The sequence below is a fragment of the Mixophyes fleayi genome, chromosome 2, assembly GCF_038048845.1.
Source record: "Mixophyes fleayi isolate aMixFle1 chromosome 2, aMixFle1.hap1, whole genome shotgun sequence".
Classification (NCBI taxonomy): domain Eukaryota; kingdom Metazoa; phylum Chordata; class Amphibia; order Anura; family Limnodynastidae; genus Mixophyes; species Mixophyes fleayi.
The window spans coordinates 153,480,235-153,505,686 of record NC_134403.1 but is presented as its reverse complement, the minus strand read 5'-3'; the positions used below and the strand labels follow the sequence as shown (position 1 = coordinate 153,505,686).

Sequence of the window (25,452 nt, the reverse complement as noted above, 5' to 3'; positions counted from 1 at the left end):
AAAATTTCTCTGTCCTGTAACCAATCTGAATTATCCTGGAAAAATACTGCATGCCTAAATGCAGTATTGACTGCACAATTTGAGGGGCTTTTTTGCCATAAAAATCTGGAGAATGAAAAGTTACAATGCATAAAATTAGCTCAAGACAAACGTATAGGTAACATCTGAATAATGTACAATAGCTCTGGGAAAATCACACTTTTCAGAGCTGTGATCCTACATAGCAAAGACAAGAGAAGATGATTCCAGCTTTCTAGTAAATTGGAAATCTTGTCAATCATGGGAGAAGAATTAGCACTATATATAGACCATTGATATTATACATTATATTCATTTCTAGATATTTAAATTGATGGTAAGTAATTTTAAATTGCATAACAATTTGAGGTATATTCTAAATCTGATCACTGCCAGTTATAGGGGTAATCTCTGACATTTGGAAATTAACTCTGCAACCTGAAAATGCCCCAAACTGAGAGATAGTATCAACTATTATGGGGATTGAGGAGGCCAGATCGGACACAAAATACCAGCATATCATCAGCGAATAAAGAAACCTATCCGAAACCTCCCGAGCTGCCCCCCTACACTGGAATGACCTTCCTCGCTCCATCCGTCCCGCTCCCAATCTGTGCTCCTTCAAATGAGCACTTAAAACTCACCTGTTCCTTAAAGCCTACCAATCATCCACCTAACCCCTCACCTACTCTGCTCGCTCTTCCCTCTCTCCCCTGGTATGACCGCTCCGTTTTGAAGGCATCAATGTGGAAGAGAAATTATCCATTCGTAAGAGATCAGATACCAATTGTGTGAAATGCACTTTGCCTCTGATGAGGGGGGAGATAACCTACATCTTAACAAATGCTCTGCTTTGACCACAATGGAGCTGATCTGCCTAGCATCTCCTCACATGTCCGCCAGAACCAGAAGTCGATAACTGACTATTTTAATGAAAACTCCTCAAATGAAATAGCATCAGGAGGAGTATGGGAGGCCTAGGAGGCCTGTTCATCAGTTCAGCATAAGCCTCAAAAAAGTTAGCAACACAAAAATAACAAACTCATCCCCACAGTCTCATTTGACTCAGCTATCCTCTGAAAATGCTGACAAAATGAGACTCTTGCAGCTATTGAAGCTCTGAAATCCTCCTCAGCACTTGCTCTAGTGTCTTCACTGCTCAGTGCAATAAGAAGTTCTTGCCTGTTCTAGTCCCTCATCTGGCATATTTTTATAGCAAGATATTTGGACCTTTCCTCCCCTTGCTGATACACCCAGTCCAAGTTTGATTTATTCTAGGATGGAAGGCTCCTGATAATACTAGATAGACTCCCTGAAATTTGTTTAGTGTACTGGGGTTGAAGGTATTATCAGAAAGTATGTGGATGGAATATCGACCCTATACTGCTCGCCCTCTGCAACAGTCTCAACAAACGGGCTGACTTTTCACTCCTTTGAGGTCACTAACGGCACAAGGCAAGGTTGCCCACTCTCCCTACCAGGCCCAGGTTAAGAGCCTGGTGGGTCCCGGAGCTTAACATTATGAAGACCCTATTGCAATCAGCATCTTGCCAACTGAAGGAATGTGGCCAGCATCATAGATGGTATGGGAAGTGTCTCCCTCCATTCACCTCTATCTCCTCTTCTGTTACATGGTGCAAGAACCACTAACTGGTTTGTGCAGCAATTAAAGAGAACAAAAACCTCCCAACTCCCAACCTCAGGACTATCCAAAATTTATTTGCATACATGGTAAATACTGCCTACTATTGCAAGCAGCGTACAATTACTGTGCAGCTTTATTTTAACACTGTGATGTACAGCAGAGATAGAATGTGAACCATTCCAAATCCAAATTAGGTGTCATGCATTACATTCCCCCTCTTCCCCGAAGCACAACATGATTTTGCATCTCTTTGCTGGCTTTATTCATAACTAGTAATCATACACAGAGTGGCTACTAGATCAGTTGCAAGTTGCTCAGAAACTCAGCCCTCGACATCAGAGGGTCTCCAGGTGGGCAATAAAAACCATACAAATTACAAAGAGAAGAGTTAATTATTCATTATGAATTTAAATTTCTTAAATTGATAATGATGCCCACTGTACAAAATGTCATGAAGTAGGATCAGATGAATTGCAGTTATTCTCTTTGCCATGACAATAAACTTTATCCCAAAAACAACATTGCCACCGCATTTCAGCCCTGCCACAAAAGGACCAGCTGACATCAGGGGGTAAATGTATCAATCTGCGGGTTCTTCAACACCCGCGTGTTCAGCCTCTTCCGCGATTAAATTTCAAGCGGCGCTGCATTGTAAAGGGTTAACTTCCCTTTACAATGCAGCGCCGCTTTAAATTTAATCGCGGAAGAGGCTGAACACGCGGGTGTTGAAGAACCCGCAGATTGATACATTTACCCCCAGGTCAGTGATTCTCTCGCTAACACAGGTGAGAGTGTTGACGAGGACAAGGCTGGAGATCACTCTGTCATGCTGATTGAGTTAGAATAACAGACTGGAAGCTTTAAAAGGAGGGTGGTGCTTGAAATCATTGTTCTTCCTCTGTTAACCATGGTTCTCTGCAAGGAAACACATGCAGTCATCATTGCTTTGTACAAAAAGGGCTTCATATATTGCTGTTAGTAAGATTGCACCTAAATCAACCATTTATCGGATCATCAAGAACTTCAAGGAGAGAGGTTCAATAGTTGTGAAGAAGGCTTCTGAGCCCCAAAGAACATCCATTAAGCACCTGGACCATCTCCTAAAGTTGATTCAGCTGTGAGATCGGGGCACCACCAGTGCAGAGCTTGCTCAGGAATAGCAGCAGGCAGATGTGAGTGCACAGTGAGGCGGAGGATGGTCCGGTGTCAAGAAGGCCAGAAAAGAAGACACTTCTCTCCAGGAAAAACATCAGGTCTAGACTGATATTCTGCAAAAGGTACAGGGATTGGACTGCTGAGGACTGGGGTAAAGTCATTTTCTCTGATGAAACCCCTTTCAGATTGTTTGAGGCATCTGGAAAAACACTTGTCCGGAGAAGGAAAGGTGAGCGCTACCATCAGTCCTGTGTCATGCCAACAGTAATGCATCCTGAGACCATTCATATGTGGGGTTGCTTCTCAGCCAAGAGAGTGGGCTCACTCACAATTTTGCCTAAGGACACAGCCATAAATAAAGAATGGTACCAAAACATCCTCCAAGAGCAACTTCTCCCAACCATCCAAGAGCAGTTTGGAGACGAACAATGCCTATTGCAGCATGATGGAGCACTTTGCCATAACATCATGGGTCCATGGCCAAGAAACTCCCCAGACCTTAATCCTATTGAGAACTTGTGGTCAATCCTAAAGAGGCGGGTGGACAAAGAACCTTCACAATTTCTGACAAACTCCAAGCATTGATTAGGTAAGAATGGGCGGCCATCAGTCAGTATGTGGCCTAGAAATTGACTGACAGCATGCCAAAAGAAGGGTCAACACTGCAAATATTGACTCTTTAAATAAACTTAATGTAATTATCAATAAAAGCTTTTGACACTTATGAAATGCTTGTAGTTTTACTTCAGTATACCATAGCAACATCTGGCAAAAAGGTCTAAAAACACTGAAGCAGCAAACTTTGGGAAACCAATACTTGTGTCATTCTGAAAACTTTTGGCCATGACTGTAGACAGGAGACTGTATATGAATTGTATCAATCAATATAGTCAAATATTATCAGAGATTACATATAAATTATATCATTGAATATAGAAACGATTCAGAGACCCTTTCTCCTGGCTTCAATAATAGCTTTACCAAGACCCCATGTGACACCACCCTAAATAAAGGCAAACCATACTTAGATGTGAGGATGACCTCACACAAGCTACTTTTATAGATGGTTCAAGCATGTTACGTTTAGATGTTCTTGCTATTATTGTCCTACAATTGTAAAGCTGTATAACCCTAATAAAATATCCCTTTTGAAGCACTAGATTGCATCTTTCTATCATCCTTTCCAAACCCATTAATTGCGCACAGCATCCATTCACCGCAGCTCAACCATGCAGAGCAGCAGTGAACAGAATTCCTCACAACTTTTCCACCGATCAAGACAAAGCTCTTCCGAACGGGATGTTGGGACAGAGCCCTCAAATCCAGACTGTCCCGCCTAAATTGGGATAGTAGGGAAGTATGTATTATTTTTCTCAATTAGTTTTCACCTTTCAACTGCACTGTCTTAATATTGCTAATTGATGTGTTATTCAGTTGATGTAAATGGGACAAATTAGGGTTTTTAGATCATCCACCTTAATAATGCATTAGCGTAGTGTCAGTAATATAAATGTCATTCAGTCAATTAATGTCTTGATGTTGATTCAACATATCTCAAGTACAGGAAAATACAATGATGCAGAAGGTGATCACCATCACTCCAGGTGTATTAATATACACAGCATTTACCATTTCCCCAGGTGTATTAAAATAAACACAAGGGGCCTGATTCAATAAGGATCTTAACTTCTTATTTCAGTCTCCTGGACAAAACCGTTACAATGCAAGGGGTGCAAATTAGTATTCTGTTTCGCACATAAGTTAAATACTGACTGTTTTTTCATATAGCACACAAATATCAACTTTAAATGTCAGTGTACAAATAAGCTATCAAGTATTTGTGTGCTACATGAAAAAACAGTCAGTATTTAACTTATGTGCAAAACAGAATACTAATTTGCACCCCTTGCATAGTAACATGGTTTTGTCCAGGAGACTCAAATAAGAAGTTTCTCAAGTTAAGATCCTTAATGAATCAGGCTCAAGAATCTCATACTTGAAGCATTTTACAATTTATAGCTAGAGTATCTCTAAATTTCAGTAGAACATAAACACTCAACCCAGAGCTCAATTTATCTCTTCTCAAGGTCTTCCACAACAGTTTGAATGGAGAAGGTCTGTCCTCTAGATTGCTGCCTCAATGTCATCCTAACTGCTATTGTATATTGGATATTTATATAGTATTACATCAGTATTTGCTACAGAATTCCTGTATAATAATATGTGTATAGCAAATACTATACCCCATGTAGGAGAATTGTGGGGTCCCATTTCTAGGGTCTCCATCATTTGGGAGCTATCCTCAGGTCAGTCCTCCTGTTGCTGTCAGCAGATCTATTTTCAATCTCTGTCATTCTTACACGGTTTTGTCAACTGCAGCTGATTGGATGGCTTGGTCAGGTGTTGTCATTTCCCAATCTATCTTCAGAAAACTCCTGAAATTCTACCTTTTACAGCACTCACATGCTGTAAAAGGTAAACATGGTTTCCTTCCTGATTATAGATTGCATGCTATTTAGAATAGGGACCTCTCTTCTCATCTTAATTATTGGCAGCAAAATCTTTTCCAATCAAGAATCAAAGAGCAGATTGCATAGTCCTCCAACCATGCACAAATATTCCCCAAAAAGTGTTGGGGCTAATGTGCGTAAAGGTATAGGAACCTGGTCAAGTTCTGTCATTTGTTTAATGATATAGTGGCCTGAAGTTTACCCTGTCCATAAAATCCCCACCCTCCGTACTGTCTTCTGTTTGCCTAATAAAGTAATACAGTGATCCCCATTTATCCTGTTCCTTTATAGTCTTATTTATGGGAAGATAATATCTACGAGTACTTGGACACACCATACCCAGCTAATAAGCTCTATTGTGCAAGAAGCAGATACAATACACAATGTTTTACACAATATGCAATATTGTGAGAGTTATATATTCATATTCATGTATTTAATTCTATCTATTACAGATCATCAGCTATTGGAGAGAGAACAAAATGCTGTAAGAAGAAGTGACCAGACTGAGTGAGCTGGTCACAGAGCAGGAGGTGCAGTATAACAGTTGTTATAAAGAGGTGGGGCTCAGGTAACAGCTTTGCTTATATTACCTAGACATGATGCCATCACTGCAGAGCTGCCTGGGTACCTTTTACATGGAGCTTAGTTCATAGGTGCAGAGAGAATAGGAAACAGCTTTATGTGTGACCAGTAAATAAAATGGTCTTGTCTATGCAGTAACTAACAGCCGGGCAGAATGGATGAGTAAGAGCTTTGCACATGGTCAGGACACATTATTTGTTAACCCTTATTTATATAGTGTCTATATATTATGCAGTACTTTTGTAGAGACTGTTGCAGAGAGTTCATTGTCTGGGCCTTATATAAAAACAAACACACATAGGAAGTAAAAAATTATATACATACTGTGTCTGGGTCCCCCAGCTCCCCACTTCCTGCTGCCTGAAATTATTTATTGTATTTATTACATGTGTGCCCAGTGTAAGAATATGTAAAAGTGGAATGCATTTATGTATTAAGGTAATGTATTCTACTCAACTGGTAGTCTAGTAAGGATCAGGGGGTACAATGGTATAAGACGGACACTCTCTGGTCCCAAGGCAGTGCCAGAAGCTCTCAAAACAGCACCAGCAGGGTTCTCATGAATATATGCTGAGTAGGACCTGGCAGGTTTGCGTCATCTACCCTCTGTAAGTCTGTAAATGTCCATTTCTTCCTCACTCCTCTGGCTCCCACATTTACAGCGCCAAAACACCCCATTACAGCACCCAATAATCTACCATACCTTGGCGATTTTGCACTACGCCAACTATTTACATGCACTATCATCCCAACTCTCTCTAATTATTCTGCTCTATAACAACGCAGAGGTTCACCCAGTTATATCACCAACCTACTATGGTCGCTGGCTGGCTGGTGATATTAGATATATGAACCCAGGACAATTCTTTCCTCCATTTTGCAGATATCCAATTTAAATTTGTCATTGACAATAGAAACTTATTCCAGTACCTACAACTGAGACATTGCCACCGTAATATCAAAATTCCCACATATCTTTAACTACTGAGTCTCAGACAGGCTCCCACAAAGCTGCAAATTTCCTCTATGTACTCAGGAGTTGCTACCCCAAGTCCAAATTCCTGCGACCTTCATGAACTAGCATTGGAGGCTGGACTTAGCAAGACTCTTTATACTGAGGACTGGGCAGAGATCAGAGGTCACGCTATCTCCAGCACGATTTGTATATGGTTCAAAGAAAATGTATATAAACTACAATACAGACGGTGCTATGTACTGACCAGGCTCAAGAAGATACATCTAGATACTTCTAAAAGATTCTGAAAGAGCTGTCCCTCGTTTCTTCATGTCTGGTAAAGATACTGTTTGGCTCAACATTAAAAATGTAATATTTTCTATCCTCCAACTAACCATCCTCATGGATCCCAAGTCCTTACTCTTCCTTTTGGCAGTATCCTATGTAATCCATCAGCAAAACAAATTAATAAGACTTATACTCTCTGCAGCTACCTGCCTGCTAGCTACAGGCTAGAAACAAGCCAATCCCCCCTCAGTTCAATGTATTATTAACAGGATTTGGCATAACCATTGCATGAAGTGCATGACAAGTATAATTAAAAACTCCTTTGACAATTTATGGCATCAATGGTCATCATTCTTTAACTTCCATTGCCCATTTGCATGACCACAGCTCCCTATTGGTATCTCTCCTGGCATACCCTTCCCTTTTCCTCTCCCAGACCCCTACATATCTGCCATAGAGTCCTGCCCCCTCCCTCCCCCGGGACACCACCGTATACCAGCCCACTTAGAATACTAACTATTGTAACTTCTGGAGGGATTTACAATGAATCCCTTATTGTAGCTATAGAATCTGATCTTCTAATCAACTAAGGCTTTTTCTTGTTCCTCAATGGGAACACATATTTCCACAATACACCTTATTTAATTATGAAATCTGGTAAAGGGTATTGGGTCTAGACTAGTATGAGCCCCAGTATTTGTTTTGTCGCAGTTTTGTACAGTGTTTTGGCACAAATGATCTTGAGGTTGTTGCTAGCTTTAAGCATCACTTGTGCCCAATTAGAAGCTGGTGGTGCTCTCACATAGCTTCATGTGACATGAATCAGCCTAATTGTATTGGACTACAGAACACACAGGAGAAATAGAGCAGAAGATGGAGGCAGAACGACTTCTGTATACATCAAAAGCATCCTACTGGACACATCTAGGATATCCTGCCGGAAATATCAAGGGCATCCTTCTGGACACATGAGAACATTTTGCCTGGTACAGCCAAGATATCCTGATAGCACATCCAGTGCATCTTGTTGAGATGAGCACAGGTCATTTTGCTGGTCATATTAGATATTGTTTTGGCTTATTGGTAGCCAGTTAGATGAGGTTATTATTTGGTAAGTAACATTTTATTGGACTTTTTACTTGTTTTTTGCCATGTTATGTAGTTTTGGCTAATTGACATATGATATCATGTTGGCAATATGCTGCAGTGTTTAGTATTTGCAAACTATGTATATCCTTAGTTAACGTACCACACATGCTGTCAGTATATGTGAGACACGTTCAGTGTCATGTGTGACATATATCCTTTATCATTGTACCACACAAATCTTATCTTATATTTTATTCCACAGTATATTGGCCATTTCTATCTTAGAATGTGGTGAATTGCATGTATACATTATTTGAAACTGATTTTTGCATTATACCCATGTTAATAAAATTTACACATACTGTTTTCTATTGCCACAACCACTCAAAAAATGAAGTCACTCCTGCCCATATTTGGCTTTTTCACAAACCTTAAGTCTATCAAAAACCAATATGAGCTTAGTCCTCTGCATTGATCAGTGCTGTCCATTCCTGTCTATTAAGCGATGGTAGTGTAACAATTTACTACACATAGTATTCACTGCAACTATGGGGAGTTTATTTTTGCTCCTGTAGTAAAGGTAGCAATGAGGTATGTTACACCTGCATCTTTTCTCTTGTTTTTCCCCTACCTGCTGGGGCACTGACCTGGAAGTTTTGTAAGTCTCATATGTATGGTAATAGGTGCCTCGCGAGGCAAGCACAATGCCCCAGATGATTTTTACTTTTTTTTTTTAGTTTTAAATGATTTATAGCAACTAAATGGATATACCTTAAATTTTTCCACCCAAAATCTTATACTCAAAATACTTGTATTTCCATAAATTTAATTTATTATGACCTAAATTAACATAACAAGTAGCCCTAACTTAGACTAATAACCATGCACATAGGAGCCCACAAGATTACAACACTGAAGATTGACTTAACTGAACATTGCACTGTTAAGGAACTCTGTGCTGCACTACCATATTATCTACTCCTGAAGAGGAAGTTTAGGAAACAATTACTTCACTTTTTAATTTAGCAATTAAACCTTACATAACCCTGCCTGTTAATGGATAGTTTGTGGTTTTGCCTTGTCCAGTGTATGAGTGACAACTTAAACTTATCAATCATAATCAGTGATATTTAGTAGAAACTCTGCATACGTGCTATGGGCTTCATTTAGAGTTGGACACAATGTGCGTCTATAACTTAAAAGAAAGAGTAGGAGTGGGAGTGTGTGGAAGCTTGGTAGGGTATTACGAGTGGCATGCAACCCCAGTTGCGTCCCACTTGTAATACCCTACCAAGCTGCAACCAGTTCCTGTAGCTAGCTAACTACTTGCGCCACCTATTTCCTACCGCACTTTTTTCAGTCTTGTTTGACGTGTGTTCCACCTGCATCTTGATCCGACTAGGGTAGTTTTTGCGGATAGACGCCCATAGAGTCACGCCTACATAACTCCGTGCTCCACCCTTTCCCTCGCACTGACACACAAGCTGTCGCAGAGTACACTTGCGTCTGAAAAGCAGATGGAACTACAGGGAACTGTTGCTTACTGCTCATACCCCATCAGTGGAAATGTGCAGGATGTGCCTGAAATGGACTTTGCGTCCGACTCTAAATGAGGCCCTATATGTATTGTAAAGCAATATACATTTTGTTTCAGTGAGTTCTTTTTAGTGTGTGTTCAAACAGGTGACGTTTGTAGCACAATTTATACCAATAAATTGCACTACATGGTCATGTTCCTACAGACAAACACATATGGGCAGCATATTTTTCATATAGAAATGGCAGTGTACTACTTCTTTATAGAACACCTTGCAGAGAATTCAATCAAGATCTCAGCTTATTTTATTAAATGCTGTTTTTTCCCTATAATAAGCCACAAGCTTATCAGGGAAGTATTATATTTTGACTTTAAATTGTATCTTAAAGTGGGAAGAATTGAGATGTATCAGATGAGTAAGAAAATCCCATGACTACAGAAATGCTCAGCCCTGAATGCATCATTTTATTGTTTTTATTTTTAGTTCACTAATTAAACCAGTAAATTAAGTTTTATTTTTGTAAACTACAATGAAGATAGAAGAGGGAGAAGCTTAATTAGTGAACTTCACTGACTTGATATCTAGGTTGGACTTTTATAGATTTGCAGATGGAACATGTGCTATGTAGACAACGTGCATGAATGAGTGCATTGCATGGCGTGCGGATCACCCATTTACCTCTTAACCTTGCCCCACTGCCATTTACGTTCAATAGGACAATTCAGCATATTCATAACAGATTGAACCATATAGCAAAAAGAAACATATCACACCACTATGCATCATCCAGAGATCAAGTTCTATATGATTTTCTGGGTAAATAGAATTGTGATTATATTTGTACAAAGAAAGCATACTGACATCCATTCTACTTTACATAACATATATTTTTTCCATTTTAGTTCACATTAGTTCCATTTTTTGTGAAGAAACCGGACTTTTCACCTAACTATAAAGTCATGCTCCTAAAACAGCTAGTGATAGTTAAGACTATGTACATAGCATGCATTAACACAGAGGGCAAGCTGATAATTGTGTTTAGGTCCCTTCTCAACTTGTATGGCTCTGCAGGTAGGAGCTAATACTCTTTAGGACTCACAACCGATGGGGAAATACTGATTCTTTTTAAAAAGACTGCAACAATCAGGTTTGGGATTGCATATGATATTCAAATGAACTTGAAGTGGTGGAGAGTGGACATGTTTGGAGACCTTCCAGTTCTAAAGCAATCCACAGAGTTCTTTTCACGTGTGCAAAATGACCAGGTATTTACACCACATCGGAGGCGGGGACAGTCAGGCCCAGGGCCGGATTAAGGGAATGGAGGCCCCTGGGCTAAGGGGGCCTCCATTCCCCATGAGGGCCCCCCTCCGTAATCCGAGCCGCTCCGCCCGGTGAGCCGAGCCGCCCCCAAGGCACTTATCTCCTTCTCCTAGCATTGCGGTCCTTCCCCGGCGCACTGTACGCTCTTTACTGAGGAGACCTTGTGAGAGTGAGACTCACGAGATCTCCTCAGTAAGGAGACTACAGCGCGCATGAGTAGGACTGCAGTGAAAGTGCTCAGCATCATTGATCGCGCCGATCAATACTGCTGCTGAGCTCTTTCAAGGGTCCCCTGGATGCCCGAGGCCCCTGGGCTGTAGCCCAGTTAGCCCTAGGGTTAATCCGGCCCTGGTCAGGCCCCATTTATACTTTCAGTTGGAACCTTATACAACATGCTTTGCAACTTTATAACAGAAGGACATTATATTACCCTCATAAACCAATGTACATAAAATAAAAGTATAATATTGTGGTCTTTGAAATAAACATCACCCAATGTACCCTTACTATCATGAGATAAGACATAAATGATTCTACAATTAACAGTATGTTGGGAGAATAAAGAAAGGAAACATTGCCATTAATTAAGAGGAAGAACAATATGTGTCATGACTCATCATAGAGAACTTTGATGTGTATGTTATAGTAGTGGGGAAAACAATATGAAGACTGAACTATTTGTTTTTATTTATGTATCCAGTTATTATGTAAACTGCAAAACTCTTTTATCCCTATGCTTTGTTAGTGTAAATAATCTTATATAGGTTACAGAACTTGCAGAAATGTAACCATAGGCAGAGTAATGGGAAAATACATTTAAAAAAGTTGTCATTCTTTTAATAATGCATGTGACATTTATTTTAATTCAATATGCTTACAAAAAAAAACCTTACATGTCCCCCCCAAAATAATATAAAATTAACTTATTTCTTATGTGATTGTTGATTAGCTGAAAATGTGAGTACTAGGCGAGTTTAGGGTGCAGAGCTAACATTAGTAAAATAATGTAATGATTTGTACAGTTATTAAATCTGCAGGAAGACGGCACGTACGAATATTTATTTTTAACCTGTTGGTAATGTGTTGTAGTTTTTGTAATCACAGAGGCAGATCATGTAAGAAAAAGGGGAACAGATTGTTGGTTAACTATCTGTTTTCACTTCCTCATAGATATATTTCAGTGCAGCTGTGCTGTACTGTGCTACACTGGTCCTGTGAATCAGACGAGGTGATCAGACACAAAGATGAGCAACTGGGTGGTGAACGAAGGACTTTCTATCATTGTTATTGTGAGTAGAAGCAAGCCCTGACAGTCCATAAAGCTGTAGCTGTTACTATATATTCAGGACTTGAATTTAAGTTAGGAGCAAAGCAAAGAAAAGGAGCAAATTTGCACCTGGGCAAACCATGTTACAATGCAAAGGATAATTTGACTTATTTTTTTGCATGCAAGGAAAATACTGGCTGTTTTGTCATGTAGCACACAAATACTTGATAGCTTTATTTTTACACTGAAATTAAAGTTGATCTATGACAAGCCGTATCCCAAATATAAATCTGTCCCTACATTCTAAATATACCTCCCTCTCTAATGTAACATGATTTTGCCAATGTGCAAATTTGCTCATTTTCTTTGCTTTGCTTCTAACTTAAAATCAGGTCCCCAGTGTTAAAGGAAATCTGAAGATATACACCGTGTATATTGTATATCTCGATAATTACATAAAATGAAACAACTGTTAACACAAAATTGCACCTGCAACCAATATGTGAAAACATTATCTTTGTATCTTTGAACAAAAAAAAAATGTTTTACTAAAAAATTTAAATTGAATAATTATTAATTATAATAATAAAACAATTACATACTTTAAAATGAATTATCGTAAAGTGTTTTCTTTCTTAACTTGGAAATGTATTTGATGTTAACAATAAAATTAATACTAAAGCCCTTTAACAAAAATAAGTAAATAAATGTGCCTTAATATTCTTTACCATCACAAGTGTCTTTGCAACGTTTCACCACATGTGAAATAAATGATGCTTGCTAACCATTATTTATTTTATTTAGCTATGAAGGTGACACATCTGCTAAATAAGAAAAGCTTGTACATAGAGTAAATGGGTATTAAACCTAGGTTTTATATTATATATAGTTTTACCCGACTCCAACTAGCTACTGGTGTCTGAAAAATGTGTGAAAAGATGGAGTCATCTGCTAAATGGCCTCACTTTATTGCTTAAGAGCTGCCCTTTGGGGGTGATCTACTAAAGCTCATAAATTGTTTCTCAGTGGAAGAAAGTATAGTTAAGTTGTGATGTGATACTTGTTACAATATCTAAAATATGTCTCTTAGAGAAACTGGCTGCTACCGCAAAAGACAATGTGACTAAATATTATGTGCCTCACATCTGACAAGTTACAGTTTTGGCATTTTGTCTTCTGGAATCAAATTTGTTTCAGTTTAGCTAATTCTTATTTTAATGAACCTCATTACATTTTATTTTGTAAGTCATTTTTAATATTTTCTGTTATTTTCTGAGGTAAAATCTTAAGTGCAAAAGAAAGTTAGGTATCTAAGCTGTGTAAAGGTTTTTTGATATTTTTTTTTGTTCAGAAAAGTGCATAGTTTAGTACAGGGACATCATTTGGGCCATATTTTGAATCTTTTGGGGGGTTTCCATACATTGTCAGTTTGTAAGTGAGAGAGGTGATTAAAGTTAGATGGGAGAGAGAAAAAAAATTGTGCACGTTTAAATAATTTAATGATAATTTAGTGTGAACCCTAAGTTAATTTGTTCTGATAACTTTATAGATTAACACAATGAATAAGCAAAGGAAGATTTTTTTCTTTGTTGTAAGTTTCTGTAAGTGGTTGGGATTTCATCTGTGCTTTTTTAAATAATTTTTTTTTATATCATTTAAAATTTCACTTTGTAGCTGCAAATAGTTTATTATAACTGTATTATTATTCTGTAGCAGTATACTCATATTGCATTAACGAGTTCTAGGTAACTAATATTCAGTGTTTTTATTTTATAGTAAGTAACCTCATAGAGATTAGGTAAATGCATTCAGTTGAGGTAATTTACAAAGCGCAACACAAAATGCCCCCTCCCCCCTCCCTGATTTTGTGCCCTTGTGCCACAGTGTTCTTTCCAGTGAATGCCTGCTCTCCATACCAGCCACCTGTGTAAACTTGTGCATCAATGCGGGGAGTGGTGGGAAAGTCCAGCCTTCCACCCCTTTAGTTACTTCTTTCAATTAAATTAACTTTGGGGGTTTACTCCTAAAATACTGCTTGATTTAGCTTCATTTATGGCTTATACTAATAAAGAAAAATATAGAAATATCAATTATAATAATTAAACAATTATTTGTTTACATTTATATAATGCCAGCATATACCAAAGTGATTTACAATTTATAACATGATCATGTCCAGTGGTCTTGTCATGCTGATGTAGAGACCTATATCTGAAAAGTAATCTTTTTCTATGTTTGTGAATTAATTTTTCTTATTTTCACATAACTGAAAAGAACAAGTTGCAAAACATGTAAAAAGTTACAAATAGTGATGTGATTAAAGAGGTTGCCCAAATTTGTACAATCCCCCTTTTTAAGTCCTGAGACTTTATCCTTCCCCTTTACCTGAACGGAGGAGCTGGTTTATGTCAAAGCGACCTTTGCACTCTGCAACTGGCAGTGCACTCTGCAACTAGCAGCACACTCTGCAACTCGCAGCACATTCTGCACCTCTGCAACTAGCAGCACACTCTGCAACTAGCAGCACACTCTGCAACTCGCAGCACATTCTGCACCTCTGCAACTAGCAGCACACTCTGCAACTAGCAGCACACTCTGCAACTCGCAGCACATTTTGCACCTCTGCAACTAGCAGCACACTCTGCAACTAGCAGCACACTCTGCAACTCGCAGCACATTCTGCACCTCTGCAACTAGCAGCACACTCTGCAACTAGCAGCACACTCTGCAACTCGCAGCACATTCTGCACCTCTGCAACTAGCAGCACACTCTGCAACTAGCAGCACACTCTGCAACTCGCAGCACATTCTGCACCTCTGCAACTAGCAGCACACTCTGCAACTAGCAGCACACTCTGCAACTCGCAGCACACTCTGCAAGTAGCAGCACACTCTGCACCTCGCTGCACATTCTGCAACTAACAGCACATTCTGCAACTAACAGCACATTCTGAAACTAACTGCACACTCTGCACCTTTGCAAATCAATTCCATTCAGCTCTATAGAGTATGCCTTGACATAATGGATCTGGTCAGGATTCTGGTTCCAGGTAAAGGCAGGTAGAGGGGTAATAGCAGGGAAGAGATTACCCTACACAGCTTTTTGCTACATGGTGGAAACAACACTGTTAAATTTACGCACTATTCAATAATAAGCAACATAAGCAAAAAGAGGGGTAGATCAAGGGTTGAAGTAAACTAGATGCACTGGAGCATTCTCATGTTTCCATGTGGGTGGCTGAGCAGCAGTGATCCCACACACACTATTTCAATTCTTTCTGTATCTCCTCCTACCAGGTGAGTGTTGCCGTGGGCAGCTCCTCTTCCCCCGTCCTTCTCCCACTGATTATAGACCAAATTCCTTTGGTGCCCTCCCCCTATAAAAACAAAATATATCACTCTATTCTCCCTACAACCTGTATTACATCCTTGACTAAATTTCTGCACTTAAATGTACACATTTAATTTTCAAGCAATTGCACATTTTCCCCTAGTACTAACTTTATAAAGTCATGCGGTGAAATGCACATTTGCATTACTGCTGGTGGTATTGCCTTAATGTCCTTGGACCTGCATATATCGTATAAATATATAGTATATATGAATGAAGGACTCACAATAGGGCTTATAATCTGCCATTGACAGCCGGTGGGTTAGAACAGATTGCATGCAGACTATGATTGAATCATGACATTGGATGAAGGATCTTAATAGCTTCACTGATTGGATGTGAATCATACAGAGGGGCCCACACTGCTCTAACTGCCACTTGGAAGCTGTGATGTAATATTCACATTGACGGACATATTTTTAATAAACCAATCCAGCTTTGAAGAACATCCTCCAAAATAAGCAGAATGCATAACACAATGGATTCAATGTTGCAAACTATATAATATTGCAACCCAGATTGACTGCTGAACATTTAAAGAATAATAAAAATATTCTAAGCCCTTTTATGAAGGAGGTAAATTAGAGAAGTAATATTGCGATAGTAGGAAGAGTACAGGCTATAATCAGAGTTAATAATACTAATAAATTAGACCATTGCAATAGACAATTAAATATAATTAAGGCAACACATGGCATTGCAGAATAATTTATCATTTTATTTTTATGTTATTTATTTCACATTTCATTCTTATACACTTTCTTGACTTTATTTTATACAGCTGTTTTAAAATATTGTACTTTCAAAGAATGAAATATACAATTTTAATGCACATTAATAAAGATTGGTTATTATATAAAAGGTGGTGTACAAATTCTTCATTTTTGACCAAATTACCAAGCAGGTGCTGGAAGATTACAAAGCCCAAGCCTGCAATGTTCTGTGCAGGCACCTACATCTGCATGGAATATAGCAAAGCCATGACGGCATCTCAGTAATTTAATTTTTCTTTATTTTACCTTTTTATAAGTCAAACAGTGCCTTGAACAGTCAGTGGGGATGAGCCAGTATTCATTAAAATGCTGTGGGTCAGCTCACTAGGAATACGTAAGAGCACTATGGCACCTTAAGTTAACAGCTTACTTTTTTAAAAATATTCTTTTTATTTAATGCATTCCTATAGATTGTAAACTTGCGAGCAGGCACCTTTTACCTCTTTGTCTGTTTGTTAATACCCAAGTCTCAATCCCCAACATTAAAGTAATAGTATTCCCATTTAATAAATAAACCTATTTCCCTCCTTCCAAACAGTCCCAACAATAAATTAATAGCATTTACATTTAATATAACAAATTCCCAGAACCATCCCCGGCATTAAATAATTAATATTCAACTTTTCATAAATAGCCTTCCTCCCCAACTCAGCTCCACATTTAATTAATAGCCTCAAACCACCCCAGCGTTAAATTTAAGGTCCCGTCACTCCACCTTAATTTTATAGGCCCCAGTATTATATTAAATAGCCCCACCAATAAATTAAATTGCCCCAACATCACCCCACAAATAAAATAGCAGCTATGAAATAATTAGCCTCCACCTAAACTCCACCATTAAAGTAATAGTCTACCTTCCACCCATGTACTATTACGACAGCCTTCCCTCCTATCACATCATAGCAACCCCCCCCCCCTCCCCTTTCACTCACAAATTATAGCAACCCTCCTTCTACTAGTTGGGGGATTAGGTAAAAACATACTAGCGTTATTGGAGTTTTCCTTTAAAACAGCATTTGACATTGGCCTCTATAATGAATTACCCTTGTCAGTTTTTGCCTTAGGCACTTTCATAGGGTAATTACTGGGTAACATAGCACTGCTTTAAAATGAGCAACATTGTTATTTAACAGGTTTTAGGTACATATTCCATACAAGTTAACCCGTGCATGATACTCATGCATTCTAGTCAAATCAAGATACTTAAGGTGTTAAAAAGGTTCTTGTCATGCATTTGGGCCTAGCCCAGGCCTCCTCAGGGGAAGAGCATTACTTCATCACCACATCCTTCATCAAGCTACTTAAGGTGTTAAAAACTCCCCACTGTCACCCCCGGCAACCACCAACCACTCCCAACTGTCACTTCTTCTTCAAGAAATATATAGGTCAATGTATAACTCTGCCCAGCAGGTGGCGCTGCAGCTTGTTTTTTTTTTTCACACACGCCACTAGGCATTTATATATTACAAGTTAACCCGTGCATGATACTCATGCATTCTAGTCAAATTAAGCTACTTAAGGTGTTAAAAAGGTTCTTGTCATGCATTTGGGCCTAACCCAGGCCTCCTCAGGGGAAGAGCGTTACTTCCCGACGCAAGCGTCCTTTTTTAACGTGGTTTTGTCCACATGTCACCACCTCATCATTTTTCTCCATCACCTCATCCTTCATCTTCATAGCCACATCCTTCATCAAGCTACTTAAGGTGTTAAAAACCCCCCACTGTCACCCCCGGCAACCACCAACCACTCCCAACTGTCACTTCTCCTTCAAGAAATATATAGGTCAGTGTATAACTCTGCCCAGCAGGTGGCGCTGCAGCTTGGTTTTTTTCCCCACACACGCCACTAGGCATTTATATAGTAGATGAATGTGCATTTTATTTAATACATTTATCACCCATAATAATACTTGGGTAAAGTGCCTGAAATTTGAACTTCACTTAACTTTTCAAATGTTCATCAAAAAGTATTCCTGCAATGCTCAAAACTACAGATAAAATTGTCATGTTGGCAAATTACTGTTTAAAAATGACTTGCTATAAGTCAGTGACAAAAGGTATTTTGTAGTGTACTTAGATTTTTCTAAGTACACAATTGCAAGTTCTATCAGTAAGCACTCAGCAAAACACTGCAATGTAATATGCAGGATACATAATCATAGAAGGCACAGAGACAATATAAAGTGATAAACACAATCTGAATCATCCAAATGACCTCGCTGATGCTGGAAGATAGTATATTCTGGTCTGAGTCTTTGCTATCTTACATGCAGGTGCCATATTTCCAGTGCTCTCTACAGAGGAGGCCAGTGGAATTACATCATTCAGTGCCACTGAGAGGGAGATTCAATTAAACGCGAGGTGTCTCCGGAACATCTACGAGGCACCTCGCGGCAGTGTAGCTATTGTCCTGTTGGCACATATATAGAGACTGCACCGTAAAAAATAAGAATATTGACATTATCAACTATACTTTGTTTAGAACACATTTAAGCTACCGTACTTAATTTATTTTCTGTAACCTTCGTTTGTTAGTATAATGACTTATATGACGTATTTTCTATTGTGCAAAAAGATAACACAACATGTTGTAAACAGAGTTATAAATGGATCAGTAGCAACAAATATAGGAAAGGAGGTCACTGCCTAAAACCTTACATTCCAAATAACAAATGATTTATTATTGCCTTTCAGCTGGTATGGCTAGGACTGAATGCATTTCTTTTTTGGAACTTCTACCTTGTCTATGATGACGGTGAAGCATATTTCTACTCCAGACAGATTTACGGGGTAAATATCTGTGCTAGTGTTTGTCTCTTTTATATAATGCTTAAACACCTGAGAATTGCTAAGTGTAAGCAGGGCTGGATTAAGGGAAGGTAGACCCCTGGGCTAAGGGGGCCTCCATTCCCCCAAGAGGGCCCCTCCCCCCGTTATTCGAGCCGCCCCCACCCCCCTACCCAGTGAGCCGTGCCGCCCTCAAGGCACTTACCTTCTTCTCCTGGCATTGCAGTCCTTCCCCGGTGCGCTATACGCTCTTTACCGAGGAGATCTCGTGAGAGTGAGACTCACGAGATCTACTCAGTAAGGAGACTACAGCGCGCCGGGGAAGGGCTGCAGTAAAAGTGCCCCCGACCGATCAATAATGCTGCTGAGCACTTTCAAGGGCCCCCTGGATGCCCGAGGCCCCTGGGCTGTAGCCCAGTTAGCCCTAGGGTTAATCCGGCCCTGCATGAAGCACTGAGACATTGAGAGATGTGATAAAACGGACATCAATTATAATAATAAAAATAATAATATTAATAATAATTAACACTTTACTGAACAACATTTTATTTTTCGCATGAACTAATATTAACGTCACTTGTGTATTATTATTATTATTATCTTGTATTGCAGTCGGCCCTAGCTTGGGCCAGAGCTCCAGCAGCCTGTCTGAACTTTAACTGCCTACTCATCCTGCTGCCAGTATGTCGAAATCTACTTTCCTTTTTGCGTGGATCCAGTGCGGTAAGAATATAGCAAGAGTGAAGTTTCCCAAGTCAGGAAAACAGTTTGCTCTATCTGTTACTGTTTCCAAATAGTTGCAATAAGCTGATGTTACATCCTGTATTATGGTTTCTACACTATACCTGAATGAAAATACTGTACGAAACTTATACTGCAGTTTTTAAGGCAAGTTATATTTTATTACCATCGTGCACATAAGTGTATCCACATTCAGTGCCTTTCTTAATTTTGACTTTAAGAAGTTTCTGCTCTAAATCGAGTTTGAAATTGGAAGTAAAAGGACATTGAAATAATCTATAAAATGTTTATACAGCAAAATAAAAAGAATTCACAGGTGCTCAACCTTGTCAACAGCAGCCTCACTAGGAAACAGGGAACCCTTCCCCCTGTAATAATATCTAGAAAAACACAACACCTAGTGCTGGCTCTAGTCAAAAATTATCAAGAAATTAATTAAACCGTACAATTCTTAAAAGGAAAATCAATCAAGCTCATCAAAAAAAACAATACAATGAATATCCCATATGAGGTCACAATAAAATACTGTTGCAAGTGCTGTGTTTAGAAATCCCAGTACCTATATGTCAATCAAATATTGAATATCATAGTCCAGATTCAGCTCCAGTTGATCCATGTGAACACATACATAGATTCTAACATATAAAGTGTTGCCTTTTCTGCCTGTCTAAGATTAAATGGCTAGATTTTAGTTCAATCAGAAAACATTACTGTATTTAAATTCCAATTAATGTCATGGACATGTGCCTGAGTCTCCTAATCAGGAGCCACAATAAAGCACTCCTAAATCAGGGGCGCACGCAGGATTTTTAAGGGGGTGTTTCACCCACCCACCCACCACCCATGCGCAGCAGCTCTGTTTCGGCAGCACTGTACTATCCAGCAGCCGCGTCGCTGTCAAAGAAGCGTCTGCCGTGGACGCTTCTTTGACAGCGCCGCGGCTGCTATATAGTACAGTGCCGCTATGTTTCTGGAGACCCAGAAACCCCCCCTGCGTGCGCCCCTGTAAATATATGATTGCTCACAGGCAGCAATGTAAGCAGAAGGGAAAAGTTTGGTGCTGCTAGATCAGAATCACTGTTAATGAGAAATTGAAGGACACCTAAAACTCAATATATAGAGATTCAAGATTTCACATGAAAGGGGCTTTGTGGTAAAGTGTGGACATGACATAAGTAATGGAGGATGTTTGGTCAAGCCTGATAATAAAAACACGGAAACGTTTTCACAAAACTATTTAACAAACCACCTTTTTATTGTGGCTACCCCAACTTAGTTACTTCTTTACTTATTTCTTAGTTAATGTTTGACAGCTCCTTTGCATTGCTATATTTTTGAAATGTACATTAATCAAACCCAACATATCAAATCAGAAAACAACAAAATTGTGTTATGCAACCAGATGCAGTAAAAGGGAACTGTAAACAGTTTACTTTATGTTCTGTTCCAAATATTTAGGTGCTTTCAGTAGTTACACATATTAAATTTAATAATGTCCGGTAAACAAAGCTGATTTGGTGAGTAATTACAGACAGTTAAATCTGAATTACAAATATAAATGAATAACTTAGTTTAGAATGCATTATTCCACTTTGATATTTCTAATACAGCAAGCTTTTATATGAGATTTATTTCAAAAAGAATAATTTTATCAGTACAAGCAACACTTGTGATCTGTTTGACTCAGTGGAAACTTCACTTTATTTTTCTAAAATCGTTTCCTCAGTGCTGTGGGAGAAGTATTAGAAGACAGCTGGATAGAAACATCACTTTTCACAAAATGGTGGCATGGATGATTGCTTTACACACAGGTTGGTGGACAGCAAACCTTTTTAATGGCACAGTGTCATGAGAATTGAATAAGATGTAAACATTGTAATGTTAACAAACCATGTTGTAGCCAGTTTAAAGATTCCAAATCAAATGAGTAAATCTCCACCTCTCATGCTTATCCTCACCACATAGTGTATATTAGTATGTCAGATACAGTACACCATGCAGCTGCCTGCTCCCTGCCTATCAGCTCTCCAGCTCCCTTGCACTATAATGTGCAATATTTGAGCACATTATAGTGAAATCTAGCAATACAAAGTGTTAACAAATAAAGCACATTACAGCATAGCAGAGAAGCAGGAGAGCTGCATGAGAATGGGGGACCATACAGGATGTGATCAGTGAGCTGAACCAATGTACAGTGTCTGCACACCCCTCAATAAAAGCGTTATACATACTGTAAGTAAGTATACATGAATTAACATTATCCATTATGATCATGAACAGATTTATTCATTTTGATGGAGCCCTCTTTAATGAATCCCATTATGTATATTCAGTGGTGAGTATGGTAATTTACTCCAGATAGGTGTGCTAAGTGTCCCTAACTAAATTTGCATATAGTGGGCCTTAGAATTAGGAGCAAAAACAGGAGCAAATTTGCTCCGGGCAAGCCATATTGCAATGCATGGGGTGCAAATGCATTTATTTATTTTGCATACAGGGAAAACTCTGGTTGCTTTTGCACGTAGTGCACAAATACACACAAGCACATAAATACTGAACAGCTTTATTTTTGCATTGCAATTTAGAGTTGAGCTAGAACATGACTCAACTCTAAACCTGTCTGTATATTTTAAATTTGTGTTCCATGCAGTGCATCATGGTTTTGCCAAGAAGCAAATTTGCTCTTCTTTTTGCTTTATATTTTGGGAATTAATGAAATATAACATCCTAAATTATTTCAACACCATGTATTGTCTAAGGAAGAAGTTAATATAATTAATTATCTGTGCTGTCCATCTTGTTGAAATAACTTGTAACATTAAACTGCATGGTTTACACAGTTTAAGAGAATTAACCATGCACATCATGTTGGCATGTAATAAGCTTTTCTGAAAATAACAGACATATAAATGCAGTACTGCTTTTAGACTTGGATAGAACATACACGTAAATCTACAGGGTAAGCATTAAACATAATCAGGGACACCGACATTGGGGTTGGGTGGGCACAATGTACCCAGGCTTTCCTTGGGGATCTGGTGGTGGAAGACTATGGTGGGGCGGATAAAGCTCTGGCCACATCCATGACCCACAGCTGAGCCACATTAAAAGCCAGTGCAAGTCACTAGTCTACACGATTATCCCTTGGCATCGGTCTGGATCCACATGGCCACACCACCCACGGCAGTACATGCATACAGGGGAGAGCCCAAGAAATGAAAGCAGATTACTCTCGGCAGCCTTGAACAAAATAAACACTTTAGGGTATATTTACTAAACTGCGGGTTTGAAAAAGTGGAGATGTTGCCTATAGCAACCAATCAGATTCTACCTGTCATTTTGTAGAGTGTACTAAATAAATGATAACTAGAATCTGATTGGTTGCTATAGGCAGCATCTCTACTTTTTCAAACCTGCAGTTTAGTAAATATAAGGCAGATAGACAGGTGTGTTTGTACAATTTGCTCAGAACACTAAGGATCTAAAGATGTGTGCACTTGGAATACTGTGTAAATTATGGGATGTAATTTACACTTATGATTTCAGTGTACATTGCCTCTGACTCTAAAGGCCCTCTGTGTGGTCCCCGAGAACCTATTACCTACAGTGTGCTGCTAGATCAGCCACTCTGACACGTGGGAAATGAGCAATTTGGAAAGAATTAAAAGGTCAAGAGGACATCACCCTGGAGGGCTTCTGTAATAATCTGCATTATATTTTCTGGCAAATTATATTTTAAACACTAATTTCCAGTTCGCGTAGCTTAGATGGAGAATCCTGTCATTGCAATTGGACAAGTAGTTTAGATTTCAAACACCATAAGTGTGTAAAGTGTGGCACTTTATTGGACAGGTGCCCTGGATAGTCCAATCATGGGCTGAATACCCTGCACACACCCTGTTCTAACTACTAGAATAGAGAGCATGAGTTCAGTCTGGCTGTGATGTCCCTTACTCCTGTCAATGCAATGGACTTCAAGCTGTACGCAGATAACATGACATGAGCTGCAACAAGCGTTTTTGTTAGGGCTGATGATGGGGGGTTCTTATTTAATTTAACCTTATTTGACTCTGAATTTCTGCAACACAAATCTAACCACACACACTTTGTGGGCTCTAAAAATCAGGCTCTATGTGACAAAAGTGTGCTCTCAAAATTAATTGCATCTGTTACTGCTTAATTTCAGATTAATAAGTTGATATAATGTGCATTTCTGACTTTATATCTTACAGTATAGCATGTAGAAACCAGGAAGGACAGATATGTAGCAATGCATATTACTCAAGCACATTTTCCTCTTTTAAGAAAGAGTTGTTGAATTTCCCCTGTATACAAAGACATTTAATTTATTTTAAAATACTTTCACCTGTACCTAGTGCTCAGAAATAGATATCAGTAACATATAATTGCTTTATATTTCATGATCTGCAGAATTGTATGTTGTTGTTCCTACCAATGTATGTCAATACACTTAGTAGACAACATAGCAGTAGCACTGCTTTAAGGGACCTGTAAGCAGAGTATTCATTATTGTAAAACTGTATTGCAGAGCTCTTTCTGGGACATGGCTTGTCTCTTTTATTGGTAAAGCAAATCATGTGCCCCTTTAGAGCATTTTTGCATTGGTATTTGTCCAGGTTCCTATAATACTTTTAGTAGAGAAAGCTGTAAAAGTAACATTTTCTCAGTGCTAGGAAGACAAGGGGCTACTCGTTACATCTGCCATTGATCTACTTACCCATAGCAGGTTCATCCCTAACAGGACCTGGTGATGACGGGCGGAAAAAAAGAATTGAATAGAATACTGAATAACAAGAAACACTGAGCTTTGCAGAGAAACTAACGAGGGAACTTTAAGATACAGCCCTGAGCATTGTAGGAGTAAATCATTCCAGTTCAGATCAGAAGAAATAAAATGTCTAGGCTTCTATTCACACAGATCATTACACCACATAATTATTCAAGCAAGAACATACATTCATTACATGATGAAAGAAAAAAAATGACACAAAGAATGCTAACATTAACATTTACGTAATATTGCTGGTCTAATCCTAATACTTATTGAGAACTGTAACCCTAGCACTAGCTGACACATATCCCAAACATTAGCCTTAGTCCCTACCCTACATCTATTATAGTTTTCACAACCCAAACCCATGTATTAAATGCTAACCCAGCTGAAGTTCTAAACCAATCATTGACTTAGTCGAACTGTTATCTCCAACTTCTGCAAATGCAAATATACCAATAATGTAAATGAGAAAATCTATGCATTTCTTGAGTTGTCGAACTGGGTTGGGTACGGTTCGCCAATGCTGAGAAATCTGACGCAGACGAGATCTACAGAAGAAAACCGATTTGAGTAGAAAACGACAGAAATATACA

The 25,452-nt window shown here is 38.8% G+C and overlaps 2 protein-coding genes across 2 annotated transcripts in view; one reads left to right on the top strand and one right to left on the bottom strand.

The window, feature by feature from the left end:
• The window catches only part of LOC142141621 (uncharacterized), a 939,875-nt gene that overhangs the window by 473,995 nt on the left and 440,428 nt on the right, over positions 1–25,452 (bottom strand). The gene's annotated exons all lie outside the window — the stretch shown is intronic.
• CYBB (cytochrome b-245 beta chain) overlaps positions 1–25,452 on the top strand; it is a 73,902-nt gene that overhangs the window by 23,006 nt on the left and 25,444 nt on the right. Inside the window, exons 2-5 of the mRNA XM_075200274.1 lie at positions 12,277–12,395; positions 19,231–19,326; positions 19,936–20,046; positions 21,791–21,875. Of these exons, the coding sequence (XP_075056375.1) occupies positions 12,351–12,395; positions 19,231–19,326; positions 19,936–20,046; positions 21,791–21,875 (337 nt within the window). The 5' untranslated portion in view covers positions 12,277–12,350. The remainder of the gene's footprint in view (positions 1–12,276; positions 12,396–19,230; positions 19,327–19,935; positions 20,047–21,790; positions 21,876–25,452) is intronic.